This window comes from Zootoca vivipara, chromosome 11 (genome assembly GCF_965207765.1).
Source record: "Zootoca vivipara chromosome 11, rZooViv2.hap1.1, whole genome shotgun sequence".
Classification (NCBI taxonomy): Eukaryota; Metazoa; Chordata; class Lepidosauria; order Squamata; family Lacertidae; genus Zootoca; species Zootoca vivipara.
In genome coordinates this window covers 33,173,623-33,193,290 of record NC_142594.1, presented here as the reverse complement: position 1 = coordinate 33,193,290, position 19,668 = coordinate 33,173,623, and the positions used below count along the sequence as shown (strand labels likewise).

General features: G+C 39.8%; 1 protein-coding gene across 1 annotated transcript; it reads left to right on the top strand.

Annotated features, from left to right (window-relative positions):
• The first annotated feature begins 1,166 nt into the window (after positions 1 to 1,166).
• On the top strand, positions 1,167 to 18,965 carry PTTG1IP2 (PTTG1IP family member 2). Its single transcript, XM_035129935.3, has 7 exons — positions 1,167 to 1,393; positions 2,704 to 2,756; positions 6,165 to 6,273; positions 8,928 to 9,033; positions 12,917 to 12,985; positions 15,154 to 15,200; positions 18,574 to 18,965. The coding sequence occupies exons 1-7, from the start codon at positions 1,249 to 1,251 to the stop codon at positions 18,621 to 18,623; spliced, it is 579 nt and encodes a 192-aa protein (XP_034985826.1). The 5' UTR covers positions 1,167 to 1,248; the 3' UTR covers positions 18,624 to 18,965.
• The last annotated feature ends 703 nt before the right edge of the window (positions 18,966 to 19,668 follow it).

Here is a 19,668-nt window from a genome sequence, read left to right as displayed (position 1 = left end):
CCAAACTTCGGCCCTCCAGATGTTTTGGACTACAATTCCCATCTTCTCCGACCACTGGTCGTGTTAGCTAGGGATCATGGAAGTTGTAGGCCAAAACATCTGGAGGTTCGCAGTTTGGAGATGCCTGGTATAGACAAACACATTGGGTGCAATGGTGGGTGGCATTGCCAAAGCCTCCCCCCCTGGACATCTACCTCCTTTCCATCCTTTATTATTCATGCCAAGCGCTGAATGCGCACAAGTTAAGTGCACATTAAGTTGCAACTTGGAAGTAAGTCATAGTGAGGGATTTCAGCCTTTAAAAAAACTAGTAACACTCACCCTTCAGTTTTATGAAATGCATGTGACATTTCTTGTCAATGCTTCAAAGCAGACAAGGGTTCTGGAAAGGAAAGTGGGTGTCCCATTACACGTTTGTACTATACTGTAGCGAGAGAAGGGATGGAGAAACATTCCGAGCCCAATGGCAACCTTCCCATGTAGACTGACTTCAGGGGCTACTGTAAACTATAGTCCAGCCACACAATGAGACAGCGTGTGGTGTAATGGTTAGAGCGCTGGATTATGGCCGGAGAGACCAGGGTTCAAACCCGCACTCAGACATGATGGTTGAGCGTTGGCCAGCCACTGCCTCTCAGCCTAATCTACCTCACAGGGTTGCTGCGAGGATAAAATTGGGAGAGAACCACGTGCACCCTCTTGAGCTTCTTCGAGGAAAAGATGGCATATAGATATAAGAAACGAAATGCGTCACAGAATTCCGCACACGCACTCCATCGGGCAAGCAAAAAACAAGGCAGTTGAAGGATTCCGGCCCTGCAAAAGCACTTGAGAAGAAGAGCGCCGGGGAAGGGGCACGTGGCCTAGGTCGTACTGAGGACCAGATGGACAGGCCTTCGCAACCAACCACATTCGCCCGAGCCAGGGCTGGAGAAACTATTCGGCAGGTGTCCACAATTCGTAACCTGTTCGGGAAAGCGGGCGCATGAGGAGGCGGGCAGAAAGGGGCGGGCCTCGGCTTCCGAGGGAGGAGCGCAAAAGCACGGAAGGGGGCGGGACGCCCAGCGTCTATAGGTGCCTCAGAGGGAAGTGGGCGGAGCGAGCAAGTAGTGCACGAGACTATGCCGTTGCTCGCCGTGAGGCTGCCGGTGGTAGTGCGCTTGCGCAAGAGAAGGACCGAGCTGTTCCTTAAATCACCTGAGGAGGGGAGTGGACGGGGCCGCGCAGGCCCGCCGTGAGGGGAGGAAGATGATGGAGCAGGAGACGGTCGCGCGGTGTTGGCAACCGCGGCGGCGGCTCTGGGCCTTCTGCCTGCCGTGCTGCTTCTTGCTGTGGTACCGCCCAGTGACAGGGATGGAGTCCACCGCGTCGCCTTCGCCATCTCCCGCTACGCGTAAGTGAGGAGGCCCCTCTGGGCTGCCCGGGACGGGTCGTGGCGGGGGGGGGGGAGGGTCGGCTCTTGCTTCCTCCCTGGTCCTAGTCTTGGTTGGAGGCAGGGGCCGGAGCGGCCACTCCTTGGGCCTTGGAGGGCCGGGCCGTTTTCCCCGCTTGGTTACCCCCTCCCCCCCCCACGTCGGGCACCTTCAGGTATACAAGCCGCGCATCCTTCTTCCCCTCGCAAGGAAGCACGACGGCGATTTCACTTTCTCTGGCTCAAAGAAGGAACTGTTAAAATGGGCAGGTGTATTATAGTGCCAGTTTCCGTGGGCTGAAAGTTCCCCTTCTCTGTCCTGTTTGCACCTCATCCCAACCTAGATATCCGTTTTGGACGTACCTGCCCTGTTAACTGCTGCTACCTGGCCTCGATCCCCCCCCCGCCTCCTTTATTATTGATGACATCTCCGACTCCTCTGAAATAACTGGCTGCAGGACTTCGAAGCCGATTCCTCTTTTTTCAGTGACAAATAAGGAATCATGGCTAATGGTTTAAAGAACCCAGAATTGGATTGTTGTGGGTGTATTTCCACTTAATTTTGTCTCCTGTTTCCTCCCTTCCTAATCACCCACCCCGTGCCAGTGTTCTGTTTCCATGCAAGGAGGCTTATCTTCGTTGTATGAGAGACTGGTATAGCTCAATCTGTGGCTGAAGCTAGCTGATTACTTACAGACCACAAGTGAAAAATGAAAGCTGTAAATCAGAGAGATTACCCTGGTGGCACCAAATAAGTCTTTCATGTACCATCCAGTGCTTTTTTCTTAAAAAATGTTTAGGGGTACTCTCATTTTTCTACTCATATTGAAATACTGCCCTCAATGAGGCCAAACTTAGATTCACAAAATGTTTAGGGGTATGCACTCCCTGCACCACCACCCCCCGAAAAAAGGCACTGGTACCATCACACCCATGGGGGCTGAGTTGGCAGCCCCTGAAATATGCCAACCCTAGTTCCTGTCTAGATGAATATAAGACCAGACCTAAGATTCAGTATCCCGTTTCAAAGTAGGGTGAAGCGTTTTGGGTGTGTTTGTGTGGTGCTGAATGTCTTGTTGATATCTCTAAGCAGAGTTTAGACTAGTACACAAATGCGTGGAAGTTGTTTTGGAGGATTTGCAGTTCTTTAATACATTCTAAAGTGTTTTAGCATAGTTCAGACTCAAATTTCATATGATCATAGAGATCATATGTATGTCTATACAGCTGTCAGAAAAATAATAGATTCAATTAAGTTCTTCATTTTTCATGCAAACTTTATTCCTTTCCAGCGTGTGCTGCTTTTACTCAAAAGACATGTGAAGAATGTGTAAAAAATACCAAAGTAAGTTTAGTCACTTTTATATTCGGGGGGATTTTCTAGTGATAACATAAGTGACTACTTCATGCACAGGCAGAAGAAAATGTTTTGCAAGCATTTATTGCTACACTTCAGTAGAAAGTGGAAGTCCTTATTCTCTAATGGAAATTTACTGGACAAACTCACACAACTGACTCATTCACCATGGAAACTGGAACCAATTGCTATTTTTTCAGGGAGCCTTGGAAAACTGTTCTTTTTTGTGCTTTTGCAAAAAACTATATGCTCAAAGTGATGTGCTCTAATACTAAATTGCTTTACACAGTAGACTTGAAGGGAAGAGCACTGTTGCATTCCAGTTCTTCTTTTGGGCTTCTTGTGGATATCTGAGAACAAAGCTGTATTGATAGGCATTTGAACTGATCCACCAGTCTCTTGTGTACTTAAGGCATGGACTTGACTTTATAGGCTAAAACAGCTCCCCTTGATATGATAATTACAACTCATAATTCTGTGCAGAGTTCAAATGTTTAAAAATCTGCTTTAAATTACTATAGAATAGAGTTCTTTAAATTATAAGCATCTGGTTTGAAAACAACATAAGCATACATTGCAGCAACTTGTCAAAGTGCTTCAGTTTTTTAAAAATATATATCAATGTTAACAACACAAAAGGATATAAAAACTTTCTCTAATACAGAGCAGTTTGCCAAAGTTTTTAACATAGTATGTACAAGATTGTCAGAACTGTTTGCCAAGGCTTTTAACAGATAATCTGAGCAGGGTTGTCACAGTGGTCTGTGTTTACTCAACTGCCCCTACTCGACAAGTACTTTAAGCAGCTCAAATGTAGATGGGAGCTGCTGTCTACTGGAGTTCAGTCTCTCACCAGGAAACCAGTCTCCTTGAAATCTAGCTGTGAGAGGTTGTACTTGCTGCTGGGTTAGAGAAAGTGAGTAGGGATTCTGTCAGTATAATGACCATTCCCTCCCTGAGCAGATAGATTTGATGTTGGGGCTAGTGTTTGGGGAAAAAATAACACACCCGACTTTGGTTCTGGGGGATTTAAACATGCATGCTGAAACCATCTTAACAAGTCCAGCTGTCATATGGAACTATCTCAGTGTACATCATAGACCCAGTGTATAGAGCCGCTCATACCTGCAATCTGGTTCTCACAAATGGAAGATTTGTAGATGTGTCAGGAGAAAGTGCAAATCACCCTGTTGTCATCAACCAACAATTTCCTTGTAGGATTTAGACTATCGATAGCGTTGCCACCCTGCAAGGATGGATAAGCTCTTAGAATAGTCTGTAGCAAGACACTAATGGAATCTAAGGGATTCCTGAAAGTTCTAGGGAAGTTTCCAGTTGGCATGGCTGATCCCATCTGAGGCCCTGATCTCACTGTGGAATGATGAGATGGGAAAGGTCATAGATTGAGTCAGCCTGAGCACTCTCCTAAGCTTCCTGGATTTCAGATGAGCTCTGATCAGTGAAGTAGGCTGCATGACTGTTGGAGCATAAGTGTAACAAATAGTGTACCAAGTACAACTGACCACTACTGTTAAGAGTGCGTGTTCACACCTACTGAGTGGTAGTGGTGGCAGTGAAGAAGGCTTACTGTTGCATACCCAAGGGACTGTTCACCAGAGCTTTTCCAGGTAGTGATGGTGCTGGAGGGATCCTCCCATAAGGGAGAGAAGGCCTTCATCCTTCTGATGCTCCATGTGACAGATCGGCCAGCAACTTTTAGAACAGCTTGTCCATTTGTGACCAATCCTTGGGATTTATATTTCCCCTTCTGGTTATACTTGTGGGATCCAATATCTTCCTTCTTTGTTGAAATATGTAAACCAGGTTTACTTGGTTTTGAATAAATTAAGGATTGATTGGTTTGGATATAAAGGGAGACTAGTATGATTTGTTTGAAAAAACCAAGGAGGAAGGTGGGGAGAGTAGGAATCTGAGGATTGGTCCTAAATGGTCAAACCATGGCTTGCTTTTTCATGCATACCATTACCAAGTCATGAAAACTAACTATTTTTATAAGATGTCCATTTGTTTAAATAGTACATACCTTAATTCTTTTAAATAGTACATAATTCTTCTGTATTTAATAGCAATGAATGACTTTTGTGGTAATTGCAGATAGTTTTCCAAACTGACACAAATCAGTCTGTTAGCACTGACCTTGTGACTGTGATACTGTTTATATTTTAATATATGTATTTGAAAGTTTTCTTCACTTTCCCTAATTTGGTTATGTACTCTTCAGAAGTAAAGAGTGGCTGGGGAAACCCAGCCAGATGGGAGGGGTATAAATAACAAAATTATTATTATTATTAGTTAGTTAGTTGTATTGGTGTGGTACGATGGCCCCATATATTTTTTTTAAGCTGTAGCTGAGATAGATAATATCCCTTTGTGCTCAGTAGTTGTTTTGTCTGAAAGAATAGCCTTATTGTGTTAGACCAACATCTAACCCGGCATCTGGACAGTAACAATTTAGAGCATGCATCCTTGGAAACCTTTTGCTGCCCCTTTCACAGCTATAGGTTCAGCAACAGCTAAACCTTTGAAGAGAGTTTGGAGGGAGATGTCATAATTACAGGGCAGAAAAAAGGAGCAGAGCCAGGAAGCAGTAGAAGAATAAAAGTGTAGGAGAAGTATTTAATGTCGGAAAGATAGAATGGAGGCAAGGAATAAGATTGGGCAATAACTGAACACCTTACCTCTTCTGTAATTTCCTACTAGCACATTTACACCAACATTTCATTTAAAATCTTACTGTACAGTTCTTACAATGTGAACAAAGTAATTTCTGGGCTATTGTGAAGTTACTAAAGCAACATAAATAAATATATTGTAAACACTGACAGAGTTTAGAGTAGTTATAGTAACAGAATGATTAATGGCATTTACAATGCTGCATGTTAGTCTCTTCCTTGAGGAAACACAAGCCTGACCTTCATTTACCTGGATCATATGTGATGCTCAGTCAAACCATTGCTTAATATATTGTGAATGTGAGGGTTCCCAGAGAGAAGATGGCAGCTGCTTCTGTACTTCTCTCCTACTGCAGCCCAATTCATGGTCTGGCTTATTGTGTCATTTGAACCCAGGAAACATTGCCGTTGGGAGAGGGCACCAGGAGCAGAGGAAGAAAAGTGTTGTCATTTCTACTAACTGTAAAACTGTCATTGGCTTCTTTTAATACCTCAAAAATTGACATAGAAGATGTGCTTCAATCACTGCCTGCTCCCCACAGAAAATGTCAAGTTACAGCTGTGTGAACAAAAACATACTCCGTTTTAGTTTAATTTCAGACTACCGTATGTTAAATTCTCAAAAAGTGTAAGATTGAGTGGTTGACTTGCATACTTCCTGATAAGACTACTTCTGTTCATTTTTCACTTTTATTCTGCTTAGTGTCTTTGGTGCAGTGTCAATTCCACTTGTATGGACTATCCTGTGAGGAAACTCATTCCACCATCTTCACTGTGTAAACTTACAGACGCTTATTGGGCAGTTTGCTGGGGTAGGTAATGATTGTGATTGTCTTTAATTTATTGTTGCTTGTAATAGAAGCCATGAAATGATGATCATAATTCTTCATGCAAAAGTACTTAACTGGAGTTCTTCTAGTCAATATTTCATATATGCACCATTACCTTACATGGACTATTTATAAGCTTAAAAGTAGTCTTGCACACAGCACTAACCACCATTGGATTTCCTGAAGCTTCCATTTTAATGAGACTGTTTTTTCTGGGAAGTTTGTTTCTGAATTGTTTACTGCTGATTTCTGATATTGAACAGAAAAACACACAGTTCTGCTAGGTGGTAGGCTTAAGAATAAAGTCAAGTTCTCTGGATAATGTTGTCCTCTTCTCCTGAAGTTGTCTTCTCTGATTTGCGTTCAGTTAATCAACTCACTTAGCTTGCACAATTGTTTCCTTCAGTTACAATACCACATCATGGTATAATGTTATGATAATGAACTTAGTTTCCCCTCAGATGATCACAAGAAAGTGATAGGTTGTTGCTACATCAAATTTACATCAGGGTGGATAAAAAGCAATAATTTTTTTTAAAAAAAATGTAAAAAAAAATTAATTAATTTTTTTTATTTAAATTGGATTTTTTTAAAAAAATGCTTTTGGATAGTTTTCTATGTACTGTTAAGTTACATTGTAGTCCAAAGTCTATTCATCAGGAAATAAGGATTTGTTTTAAGTTTTTCATGTGTGCTAAAACTCAGTCTAAGGTTGTTGTTTTTTTAAAAAAAATGTTTAACCGCATCAGATAACAAACATGGATACATATGCTATAATGTTATTGTTTTAGTTAAATAAATTGTTTAATTGTTATTAAGGAAACGATTATTTTTCTCCTTCCAATAAAGTACAGCAGAAAAGTTGTCCAAATATAAACTTATTAAACCTCACAATAATTTCATAATTATCTCTCTTTGTATTTCTAATAGTAATTTTTGATATAACTGTAAAAAACTACTCTGAAAATTTATTATTCCAAAAATGAAACCTTCAACTGGTTGTAAATATTAAGATTATACCAGCAAGAATGAGTCTTTCCATAAAAAATGATTTAAATCAAGTCTTACTGACTAGTGATTTAAATTGTGATTTAAATCAAATCCACCCTGTTTTAGATTAAGTGTAATTTAATGAACTGCAGTTTAATATATCCTCTAAACCAGGCATCCCCAAACTGTGGCCCTCCAGATGTTTTGGCCTACAACTCCCATGATCCATAGCTAACAGAACCAGTGGTCGGGGAAGATAAGAATTGTAGTCCAAAACATCTGGAGGGCTGAAGTTTGGGGATGCCTGCTCTAAACCCTAAACACGCCACTCCACAATCCATGGTTGGAAGTTGACTTCTTTTCAAGCAAACAATAGATATAATAACAGTTTGTTTGGTTCTGACAAAACAGCAAACCACCGTTAATCAAAATGGAAGTGAAAGCTGATTTCATGGCTGGGCTGGGAGCAGTATGGGAGCCCAAAGCTTGCTGCAGCCTATTTCCATTGTTCTAAACTATGGATTAGCAGGGACCCAGGTGGCGCTGTGGGTTAATCCACAGAGTCTAGGGCTTGCTGATCAGAAGGTCAGCGGTTCGAATCCCTGCAGCGGGGTGAGCTCCCGTTGCTCGGTCCCAGCTCCTGCCCACCTAGCAGTTCGAAAGCACATCAAAGTGCAAGTAGATAAATAGGGACCGCTCCGGCAGGAAGGTAAACGGCATTTCCGTGTGCTGCTCTGGTTCGCCAGAAGCAGCTTTGTCATGCTGGCCACATGACCCGGAAGCTGTCTGCGGACAAACGCCGGCTCCCTCGGCCTATAGAGCGAGATGAGCGCCGCAACCCCAGAGTCGGACACGACTGGACCTGATGGTCAGGGGGCCCTTTACCCTTTACCTTTAAACTATGGATTAGCCTTGCATTCAATGTCTCTTTTCTTTAAGATGTTTACATGAGGGAAGAGTTCTTACAATACTTCAGATTCACTTGTGTATAGAGGGTTATTAAAAATAGATTTCACTGTTCACAAAGTTCTGTTGTATTTTATAAGTTCTCTTCATATGTTACATGTGTGGAAGGAATGCAGATGGGTTTTTTGCCTAACCCCATGTGGAATTTAAGTTGAAAATATCTGATTTTGCTAATGTAATTCTAATTCTCTCATTTTAAAATTTGACATCTCCTTTAGTGGTTGTTTTCTATTTTCTTCTAGGATATTTGCCTAATATTGTAGAAGACATACTTGAGAATGGATAAAATTGAAATTTGGATTGCATAGAGTCACTTGCCCTTTTAAATAAACAGACCATGTGCTAATGTTCTGACTATCTTAATATGCTTAGTTTTAAGTTTAATTACCAGTTTTAAGATCTTTGATACAAGAACTAACCTATTAAAATGTCCTGGCCAGTACCTTAGACATAGTTAGATGGAATCTCTAAACTAGAAGAACACATTTCACAATGACAGGCCAACTACTTCACCACATAAGTGAATTCCAGTCATTCCATTAAGATATAATATGTAAGTTGCTGCAAGGTCATCTTCTAATGGGCCCTAGTCCCTTCCCTGCATGGAACTCTTCTCTGTTACTGTATTTCCTTCCTTTGCTAACCTTTGCATGTACTAAAATTCTGCTTTTAATTTTCAGCCAGCTTTGAGGCTATGATCATCAGCATTGCAGTTGTAGCAGGCTTCCTTCTCCTCCTTATAGGATGTTGCTGTTGTTACTGCTGTCGCAGACGTCGTTCTAGAGGGTAAATGGTTTTTCTTAGTAACTTTGCTTGATTTTTCTCCCCCTGACTTTGTCACCATTAATCTATAATAAAGTTGTCCTTGAAATTAAGGGTTATACAAATATGATTTTAAGCACCTGATTGAAAAACATATATAGTCTGGTCGTCTTTGTTTACAAAAATTACAGGGATCCCCAATACAGAATGGGTCTCTTACAAGGGAATGGAGAGGGCTAACTACTTCCTCATTGTTTTCCCACTGAAAGCTTCCCTTACCCAGCTGCTATTTGTCTCCTCTAATTTTTTTTCCCTAATAAAAAAGGGCAAATAAAAGTTTCAGGTGAATTTTCAGTAGGGAAACTATTTTTAAAGAGATATTTTTAGGCTGCCTGTCCAAAGAGGCTTCAAAGCATGGATAGGCAAACTAAGGCCCGATGACCAGATCTGGCCCAGTCGCCTTCTGAATCCAACCCGCCGATGATCTGGGATTCAGCGTGTTTTTACATGAGTAGAATGTGTTCTTTTATTTAAAATGCACATCTGGGTTATTTGTGGGGCCTGTCTGGTGTTTTTACGTGAGTAGAATGTGTGCTTTTATTTAAATTTCATCTCTTAAGTTATTTGTGAGGCGTAGGAATGCGTTCTTTTTCTTTTCTTTTTTCTTTTTCTTTTCAAAATATAGTCTGGCCCCCCACAAGGTCTGAGGGACAGTGGACCGGCCCCCTGCTGAAAAAGTTTGCTGACCCCTGCATTCAAAGCAAAAAGAGTGGGATGGGGAGATTAACCCCACCTTTCAATTCCACAGTTACAATCCTAATCAGAGGGCCCCAAAAATGCTTATCATAAACAACAGTGCTTCAAAAATGTGCTTAAGAGTTCGGTCTAATTTGACCCATTAGTTTGGAAGTAAAAGACATTTTTAGGAATGTAGGAAAGTGCCTTGTATCAGTCCAAACTATTTGTTCAACTAGTCAATATTGTCTACCCTGTTTCTCATATTTTAAGACGTAGTCATAAAATAAGCCATAGCAGGATTTTTAAGCTTTCAAGGAATATAAGCCATACCCCGAAAATAATAGGCACAGCAGCAATACCGGCCGCGGCAGGAGGAGGAGGAAAAATATAAGACATCCCCTGAAAATAAGCCATGGTGTGGTTTTTTGAGGGAAAATAAATATAAGACGGTGTCTTATTTTCGGAGAAACACGGTAGTATGAATTACAGTGGCTCTCCGGCTACCTGATCCTTTTGACTGGAGATGCCAGGGTTTGAACCTGAAACCCTCTGCGGGCAAGTCATGTACTCGGCTACTGAGCTATGTTCTGTCCCAGAAAAATGTTTCCAGAAAGCGTTTAAAATCCATTGAAGCTGGGCTAGAACAATATATAAAGTTAGATCCTGATATTTAATGTTAAAGTCTACACCATGGTTAAACCAACTATGTTGAAACAAAATAATTGTTTCTTTCAGCAGCATACTATTCAAGTTGAGTGGCAGTATTCTCTCATCTACTGTCACAGGTTCTATACATTTCTTTTTATAGCTGCATAGAAAATGTGAGTGAGTAAATATTTTAGTCTTCTGGTGTAGTGGTACAAGAATGCCTTTCAAAGATGCTTTAAACTACACCAAAAGCTGTCAACCCAGGTGACATAATTAACGTCCATCCAGTTATAATAGAGCAATGTTATTCACATATTTCTGTTACCCAGGCACCCAAGTCAGTTCCCTGGTACACCAACTGGCAGGCTTCTTCAGGAATCTACTTTCAAGGATGTAATATTTTTAGTTTACTTAAGTAAATACCAGAGGCATTCTAGAGTAAAGGTGTTGAAAAGGTTTTGCATATGTCAAACTTAATTGCACTGAAGGAAACAATTACAACATTTTTATCACCAGGGTCTGGGGGTATGTAAAGTTCATTTTTTTCTGATTTAATACTTAATGGTTTAGTTTGAAAAGGGGATTTATTTAGATATGCTTTAGTGGTATACCTGAAGCCGTTTCTGAGCTTTGTAAGCTTTCACTTCCGGATTCATGATAAAAACATGCAGAGTATTCTCATGGCAATGAATGTCCTCTCTCCATTTCTCCACCTCTACCAAGGTCCTTGGTCTAGAAATTTAAGAGTTATTTCATCATTCACTTCCTTTACCTGATGATCTGTCTTCTAAGTCTTATAGAGCAGGGGTGACCAACTCTCAAAAGACTGCAATCTACTTTGAGAATTAAAAACACGTAATCTACCCCCATTGGGGGGGGGGGGTTCAGCTCAAGGTTGTTGAACTTTTCTAGGGAGAAGGAATTTTTAGGGGTTTTTAGGGGTTAAAAAATCTGGGAGGGGGACTTCCATTTTGGGGGGGTTCATGGCAAGGGACGAGGGGTAAAGTCACTCACAAAAAGATCGTTATGGATGAAAACAACACACAAGAGTCATGCAAAATGCACATTCTACATTTTGTAGTGTAAATTATTATTTTGAAGTGCAATAAGGATGTTTAGGTGTGGGAAAATTCTAAGCTGTGAAGTAGTACGGATAGTTTTACGTGGCATAAGAAATCTGTCCTGTGGAGCAATGGGGCTTTCTGGAATTGGAGCAAGTTTTCAAACTTGCATTTAAGGTCATGCCACATTTAAGAGCCTTTAAGTGTATGCTGAGGGCCAGACTAAACAAGTGGGGCAGCCCCATATGTTAAACACATGTTTGCTTTGTTTACATACAAAATTGATGGAATCTGCTTATGGGGGGAGGAATTGAGTGCACAGTGAAGCAGAGTCAACACACACACACACACACACACACACACACACACACACTCCATAGCTTTAAGGAATATTCCCACTCTCACTCACACTCAGTATAGAATCTGGACTGGGGTAAACTGCTTAACAGTTACAGAGTACAGATGAGATATTGGGGAGGCAACAGGGGTGCATTGTTGCCCCCTGAGTGCTCTGTTTGGTTTTATATGTGAATGAGGCAAGTATGTGTTTAATGTGTGCTGTTTGGCTCTGAAAGTTAGTACAGGCAGCTCCCAATTTACACAGGGGTTATGTTCCAAGGACCACACATTTAAGTGAAAACCCGTATATTTGAAACACCTTTGAAAAAGCCCACAAACACCCTGTTCCTGTCCTGTCTTGTCCCTTTTTGTGATGTTTTTGGGTCACTTCCAGGTTTGGTGCAATGCACGGTTGTGCATTGACGCACTTAAAATGGTCACTGCCTGTTTATAACAGATGTAGGACATACACTGCCCTACATTTTTTTTTAATTTAATGTACAGTTTCCTGAAGAAGGTTGAAACACGTTGGATGTCTGAAACATAAATTCCATTAAGGGCACTTTCATGACATGGGGCTAATTCTTTAATGTCCATTACACATCATGTCCACTGGGTGTCAGTGTTTTTTCTTCAATATGCTCATATGAAGTACCGGTAGCAGATAAAAGATCTATCTTTTAACCTAAATCGGTTTGATATGTCTTGTTATGATGCTGTTGAGTTAAAAGCCAGAAAGAACCATGTTTTGGCCTCTGGTTCTTATTTCAGGTGAATTCAAGAAGGGAATCAATAATCTACTGCTAGTCAGAGAAATGGTTCCCAGCCAACTAATCCCATACTGTGATATCCAAGATCGTCATTTTTATATTGAATTACCAGTACTCTTATTTACTCTACAAAATATATTACACATAAGGTGCAGTCAATGAATCATGACTTTTAAGTGTGTGTTAATGTCAGCTTCAAATTCTTCGGTTTAAGATACCACTTCTGATTAACTTATAGAGAAAATGCTACAAATTTGTGAATGTATGGGTAAATTAACAAACATAGATTCCTCATAAACTATATATCAGAAATTATAATTTTTTTGATACAAAAAGCCCTTTATTTCTTAGGCGACCGTCTGAAGAAGAAGAAAGATTTATCAGAGATCGGGAAGAAAAAAGATTGCAGTCACTTCAGCGGTATGTTTCAAAGCTTTTCTTTTTCAAAAAAACACCTAAATACATAAGTTTTGCTCATAGATGTCATTAAAAAATGTCCAGCTAGGGATATGTTCAGTATAGCCTTGCTATAAAGCTTTGTAAGTATTAATTGCAGTAGTTCACTCTTAGTATTTATTAGGCAATATGCTTGTATGCTGACTCCTAAGGGTTTCAATAAATGCAACTCATGATGCTACCTAGAGGCTTTGAGACCCTAAAAATAATAATTTGATGCTTGAGGGCAGTCAGCTATCTTGTACAAGCTATCTTGTACAGGTCTGCTTCCAGACAGTGGAGGAGGAAAGGCAGCATAATGGAATGAAGCAGTATTGGATGAGTCATCAGATCTTCTATGTATAGCTCCAGAATAGCAAGATGTTCTGCCCTGGTGCTGATCCATTTTGTTAGCTGTTCTCCTGAGGATCTTCAAAGCTAGAGTCTATTTGTGCTATATGTGAATAGTAATAGTGGTGGTATTTTATATGAAATATAAAATGAATCACACTGTTTGCCTGATAGCACCCATAGCGATGCACTTAAAAACAAAACAAAAACAAAAAACACTTTTTAACCCCATGCTAAATTTCTAGAACACAGAATGCAGGCAGACAGGAATGGCAATAATTTCCAGTATGGATGTCTGATTTCCACTCAGGGCAGCTTTCAACATCTGAAAATTGCAGTTACATAAAACAATATAAAATGACCACAAATAAATGTTCATTAGTTAAAACTAAAGCATTAAAATCATCTGCCACATACAACAGACGCCTGAAGGAATGAAACCGTCTTCAACAACTGGTGAAAATTAGCACTGCATAAATCAGGCCATACTTCACAGCAGCGCTTTCCATAATCTGAGTGCAACCACTGAGAAGGCCCTTTATCTGAAACATGCTTCTACCCTAGATAGGGCACAGAGAAGCTCAGATACTTTGAATGGGAAATTAATATTTGCAGAATTCCTCTTGGGACAGCATGGGAAGGGGATTGCACAAGCCAGACACTTTGCTCAGGCTTGCTGATACAGTGGTGCCTCGCTTAACGAATGCCCTGCTTAACGAGATTTCCGCTTAACGAAAGCATTTTTCGAGTGGAGGTTGCCTCGCTAGACAAAATCATTTTATGAAAAATTCGTCTAGCGAATCGCGGTTTCACATAGGAATGCATTGAAATTCAATTAATGCGTTCCTATGAGCAAATAAAATGCAAAAAAAATTCAATGCATTCCTATGGGATTCGTGGGATTCGCTAGACGAATTTTTTGTTATAAGAAAAGACCCGTGGAACGAATTAAATTCGTCTAGCGAGGCACCACTGTACTTGTTACTGTAGTGCTATACTGCAGATTAGTATTACGTGTGAACCAGCATATAGTAAGTTGGTAGGACTGTGGTTCAGTAGTAGAAGCTACTCTTGCTTCTTATCTTTGTCCCAAATTTAGGGTGAGATGCAGTCTGCATATTAGTTGGATGAAACTAAGTCCTAACTCTTTTGCACTAAATCAGTCCCAAGAACCCTGTAAGAATCATGCAAATGATACTGCCACGTTAGGAGTCAAAGGCACAAGTCTTTTGTGGTTTGGTTCATGTCCTTCATGTCATGTTAAATTTATTGTTGGCTTTGGACTATTGAGTAGCAGGAGATCTCCAAGCATTCCATTTAACTTCAGCTGCTAAGATGATCAGGCCTGGTTTTTTTTGTAGGCAACCTCTGGCTAGAAGAAAAGCTGTCTGAGATAATATAGGATCTATCTATCTACTGAAACCTCAACAAATCTCCTTGTGTATTGCCACAATTTAGAAGTTAATTTTCTTGGCCATTAAAAAAAGCTTTCATTTTACAAGCTATTATGTATGTTAGAATAAGAATATGCTTATTCAGTATGCATACATCATTCATTGGAAAGCCATACATTTGAAGAAAAGACTTTTGAACTGAGGCCTTATTTAGATATTACGCTGTGATGGGCATTGCATCACAGTGCAACATAATATATTGATGCAGTCCTCTATCTAGAGTTTATTTTGAGGCAAGATCTGTGTTCCACTTATATTTGTGTTCTAATGTGTAAGCAGTAGCTTTGTCATATTTTGCTTAAAATTACTTATTCAAGTATTTGTTTTTTATGTTCATAAACTTTTCAGAAAACATGAAAGAAAAGTGAAACATGATGAGATACGGAAAAAATATGGTATGTATAATTCACATTTTAACCCCACCACCACCACCACCCGTTTAGCCCCAATAACCTATTTTTAATCCTGAACTATCTGGAAAATACATCTTCATACCTTCCCTGTCCCCAAAAAGAGTTGGGATGCTGCTGGGACCTATTTTTCATATGGTCTCCATATTATATGTGGTTTCCAGGGTAATTTTTGATAAAAATATTAACCTAATGGTTTATAGTGTTATAGTTTATATAGTTATGGTTTATATAGTTATAGAGGTGAGGGAAAATACACGCAGTGGTGGGAAATACTTTTTAATTAATTTGTTAATTTTAACCCTGCCCTTCCTCCTGTAGAGCCAAGGATGGCATTCACACAATCTATTCTAATAACAGAATAAAACATTAAAAACACTCCATTCAAAAATTACAGAAAACAGTGCCAATCAGCTACAACACATTGGTTCTCTGCTGTTGTCTGCAGAACTAGGAAATCTTAAATCCAGTTATGGCACAAAGCTCAAGTTTATTTGTATCAGATCACAAGAGTGAGGTATATTAAAGCATATATTAAAACTCTCAACAGCCAAACTCTCTTTGGTTATTAACCTACAGTAACATGTTTTGTAGTATATTGCTTTACCCTCTCTAAATCAAAGGTTATATAGCTGCTTGAGTGCCTAGAGAGATCATGTAGATGGAAAAATAGTGTGAAGTATAAGTCATCTGCAGGCTTTACTGCTGTAGAGTTTTCTTTTTAGCACTTTATTTTGCTTTATTTAAGTCTAGTGGCTTATGCGTATATGAATTACTTGGTGAACAAAAGTGCTTGGAACACAATCCAGCCCAAGTTTCATAGACAGCTGCTTCTATGATCTAGTCTTCTAATTATTGGCAAAAAGAATTTATGCCATGCTGTAAAAGAGGAGACAGTGCCATATGTACAGTGTACTGGGATAAGTGAGGTGAGTCCTATTCCCAGGATTAGAAATCAGAATTATTTACTGTGCATACAATTAAGAAAAGCAATCTATTAATCTACAAAAAATCCTGCATATTTCTTATTCTGCACAATTCTGCTACACCCTAGCTAATATCTTTTAAAGTCTTAGTCTCCTCCCTGGCTTCTGAAAGTTCACTGGGAACTGCTCCTAAATCTGAAAATCTTAGCTATTGTAAGGACTAGAAACATTGTATACCCATACTCCTTTGTTTATGCAGCATGATCACATAATACCCATCGCTTGAATTATTAATGAAGCAGCACCTTTCTATATCTTTGGACAGTAAGCATTTAATTGGGATGCTTTCATCATTTTTTGAAAATTAAGCACTACTAATTGCCTAGTTAATATCTCTAGTTGGTATCCCTTCTCTGCAACAGTGCACCTCCTGTTTAATATAGATCTGGTCCATACATCATTGCAAACTTCACTCAACAATGGCGTAATAAAGAATGCTGCAGAAAACTGTAAATGCACTAGATCTTCCCGTCTGCAGTGGTGTCTTCTCATTTAAATAGGCAAGAATGAATGGAGAGTAGCAAATGCTTTGCTAACCCATCACTAAATTAAGATAACATCTGAAATGTCACCCTTGTTTGGCTTTGAGGGAATGTCTTTTTACCCCTATTTCACCCATCAGCTTTTCTTGCTCCATTTAAATGGTAATTATAAATTTATAATGCATTGCAGGTGTTGTTCACTCTAGCCATAGTCCTTTGGGAGCACTGGAAGCAATAGAGCGTTAATAAGAGGGACTACTCGGTTTGAGTAGTTTCTTTGTTACGCAATTTGCCACTTTTTTATAAGAAACCCTGGTATGAATACAGTTTGATTGCTTAAATTATAGGTTCATGGGTAAATGAGTTTGAGCAGCATTTAAATTATTTTTCACTGTGGTAACTTTCAAAGGAAATAGATGCAATTGTCGCATATTTGCTACAATTCTGTTTGTTATGCAAGTAATACATGACAACATTTTATGCTATGCCTTTGTTTAGATTCTGAATACTCTTTTGTATACTGGTAGTAGGGGAATCAACAGAAGGTAGATCATGGTCCACTGGTTGACCAGTGGCCAGTTTCTGGGAGACTACCCGAGTATGTGTATCTTTATCTGTCTGTTGTGAAAACTGTTCATTTATTCCTACTCTCTTTGCCATTTCTGCTTATTCCATAAGTTTTTGTATTCATTCTTCTTTTGCTGGGACTTCTTTCCATTTTTGAGCAAGTAACATTCTTGCCTCCCCACCCTTCATTCTGGATTCTGTTACTGTACTTGTCTTTGTACCACAATGTCATACTTCATAACTCCAATATTAAGTACTCCCATAATGACACTTCCTGTGCTGTGCTTGTGCTATGAGTGTCTTTTGTTTACACATATCAGTGTACTCTTAAAATGGATAATGTCATTGTGTGTGTACACTACATGCCAGTTTTAATTCCTCCCTTAATTGATGAGTAATCAGGTTAGATTGGACATGATGAAACTCCTTTGTGTCTGTGGGCACTAAGCCTTGATTAAAGTTATTGATAGGTGGTGAAGTGTGATTTTAAGCCTTCCAAGTTTTAATTATCTATTTAGAATTTTCCTTCACTTTTTCTTTTAGCTCAGTAGCAAGTGTTTCTGGTTTCTTAGTCTGTGTGTTGAGCATCAGATGTTGGGAGTGTTGTCTACTTTTTCTAGGTGCTGCTTATCATATTTTTCCAGTAGCACCACGTATTATAAATGGAGATCATATAATCCTTACAATTGGTCTTGGCTACATTCTGCAGAACTTCAGTACCTTTTTTGTACTTGATGTTCATCCTGGCACCCAAGCGACAAGCTAGTTTGTTGTGATGACATGATATTATTCTATTTGCAATTTGGAAGCAGAGTTCACTTCATCAGCTCTGCTGTGAGAGGCCATCTCCATCAGGCCTTCTCTCCCCTCAGCTGCCATCTGGGGGCAGCTATTTGATCAGGCTGCCTCAATGGGAGGGATAAGAAGCAGGGCTCATTTCATCAGTTTTGCTGGAAGCGCAGCTTCATCAGCCACCTCCTGCCCCTGAATTATGCCAGCTGGTCACTATAGGAACAACTGTTTAGAAATTGGTGCTTGAGTTTTGATTTTCCTCTTCCATCTCTGTCCCTTTCCCCTTGTGGTTTGTGGGTAGGCTTGTTTTGATAGTGTGTAAGTGACTCTAGGATCCTTTTGGCTGAAAAGCTGGGTACAAATGCTCTAAATAAATAAACTTTGACATGACAGAATAGGTGCAATGTACTGGTGCAGTAATTGAGCTGTACCATCCTTGGCAACATAGCTAGCGGTTTGCTATGTTTTAGCTACCTGGTTGAACAATATTTTCTTAAATATGTTATTTTAATTGTCCTGCTTTTTCCCCAGGTCTCCTTCAGGATTCTGACCATCCATATAGCAGATATGAGAATGAATGAAAATGGATGCTACTGTGTCTTCTTAAAGATGGCAAAAATGTGAAGTTGATTTTCTGGTTCCAGTTTAAATCACCAAATATGTGCATAAATGCTTAATAGAAAATGTTCTCCCCCCCCCTTTGTAAGCAGCATTCTGTTTGTGTATGTAATTTTTTTCTAATACATATAGAACACATCTCTTCCCCCATCCCCTGTTCCTTTTCTAGACCTCTTATTTAATGGAATGTGAGTTAAGTACAGAAATAACAATCATGTCATTTCCCCTAACACTCTAACCTTTATAAAACAAAGATATCATCGTCTTTTCCACATAATGCTAAATAAAGACCTCCTTTAAATCTGTGTAAAGTAAGTGTTGGCAAGTATTTGACACTACAGACATGTGTGGTATCAAGTGATGACAAATAATTACAGCCTATGCCACTTCCAAGACTGTTAATAGAATATGAGGGGTGTATGTGAGAGAATGCCGGTGTGAAATGGCCACCTTGGGCACAGTAACCAGACCTGGATAGCTCTTGGTGTTGCTAAGCCAATCAGTACTTTCTTGCACTGCCCTAGCTCCTTGAATGTGGGTACCTAATGGATGCAAACATATCCTTGCCTCTGGCTTTTCAATAATCTCTCTCTCTCTCTCTCTTTCTCTCTCTCTCTCTCTCTCTCTCACACACACACACTCACACACACACACTCACACACACACACAAACACACACCAGTTGGACTTGCAGTGGCACACATCCTCTCCCAGTATTTTGCAGTTTGAGCAGACAACTCCATTGCCACTTAGGGAGATAAGTGCTCTGCTTAGGTGTTGGGAGAGGGTTCTGATTTGTGATCATTATAGACCAACATTTGAATGACAATAGATATTCAGCAATACCTGATATTCAGCAATAGCCTTGTTCCATTTTTCTACAACATGTAGAAAGCAAATATTTTTTTTTCTAATGTATAAAGAACGTCTGTATGCAGTACTTTTTTCTATATATCTTCACTTCTAATAATGAACTCAAGTGGTGAATTCTGACAGGTTTGTGGCCGCT

Bases quoted from the DNA above. Each gene is read 5' to 3' on its own strand.
- PTTG1IP2 (XM_035129935.3), top strand. From the start codon at position 1,249: ATGATGGAGCAGGAGACGGTCGCGCGGTGTTGGCAACCGCGGCGGCGG. The intron at 6,274-8,927 runs GTAGGTAATGAT...TTTAATTTTCAG, and splicing joins TTATTGGGCAGTTTGCTGGG to CCAGCTTTGAGGCTATGATC. The intron at 9,034-12,916 runs GTAAATGGTTTT...TTTATTTCTTAG, and splicing joins CGCAGACGTCGTTCTAGAGG to GCGACCGTCTGAAGAAGAAG.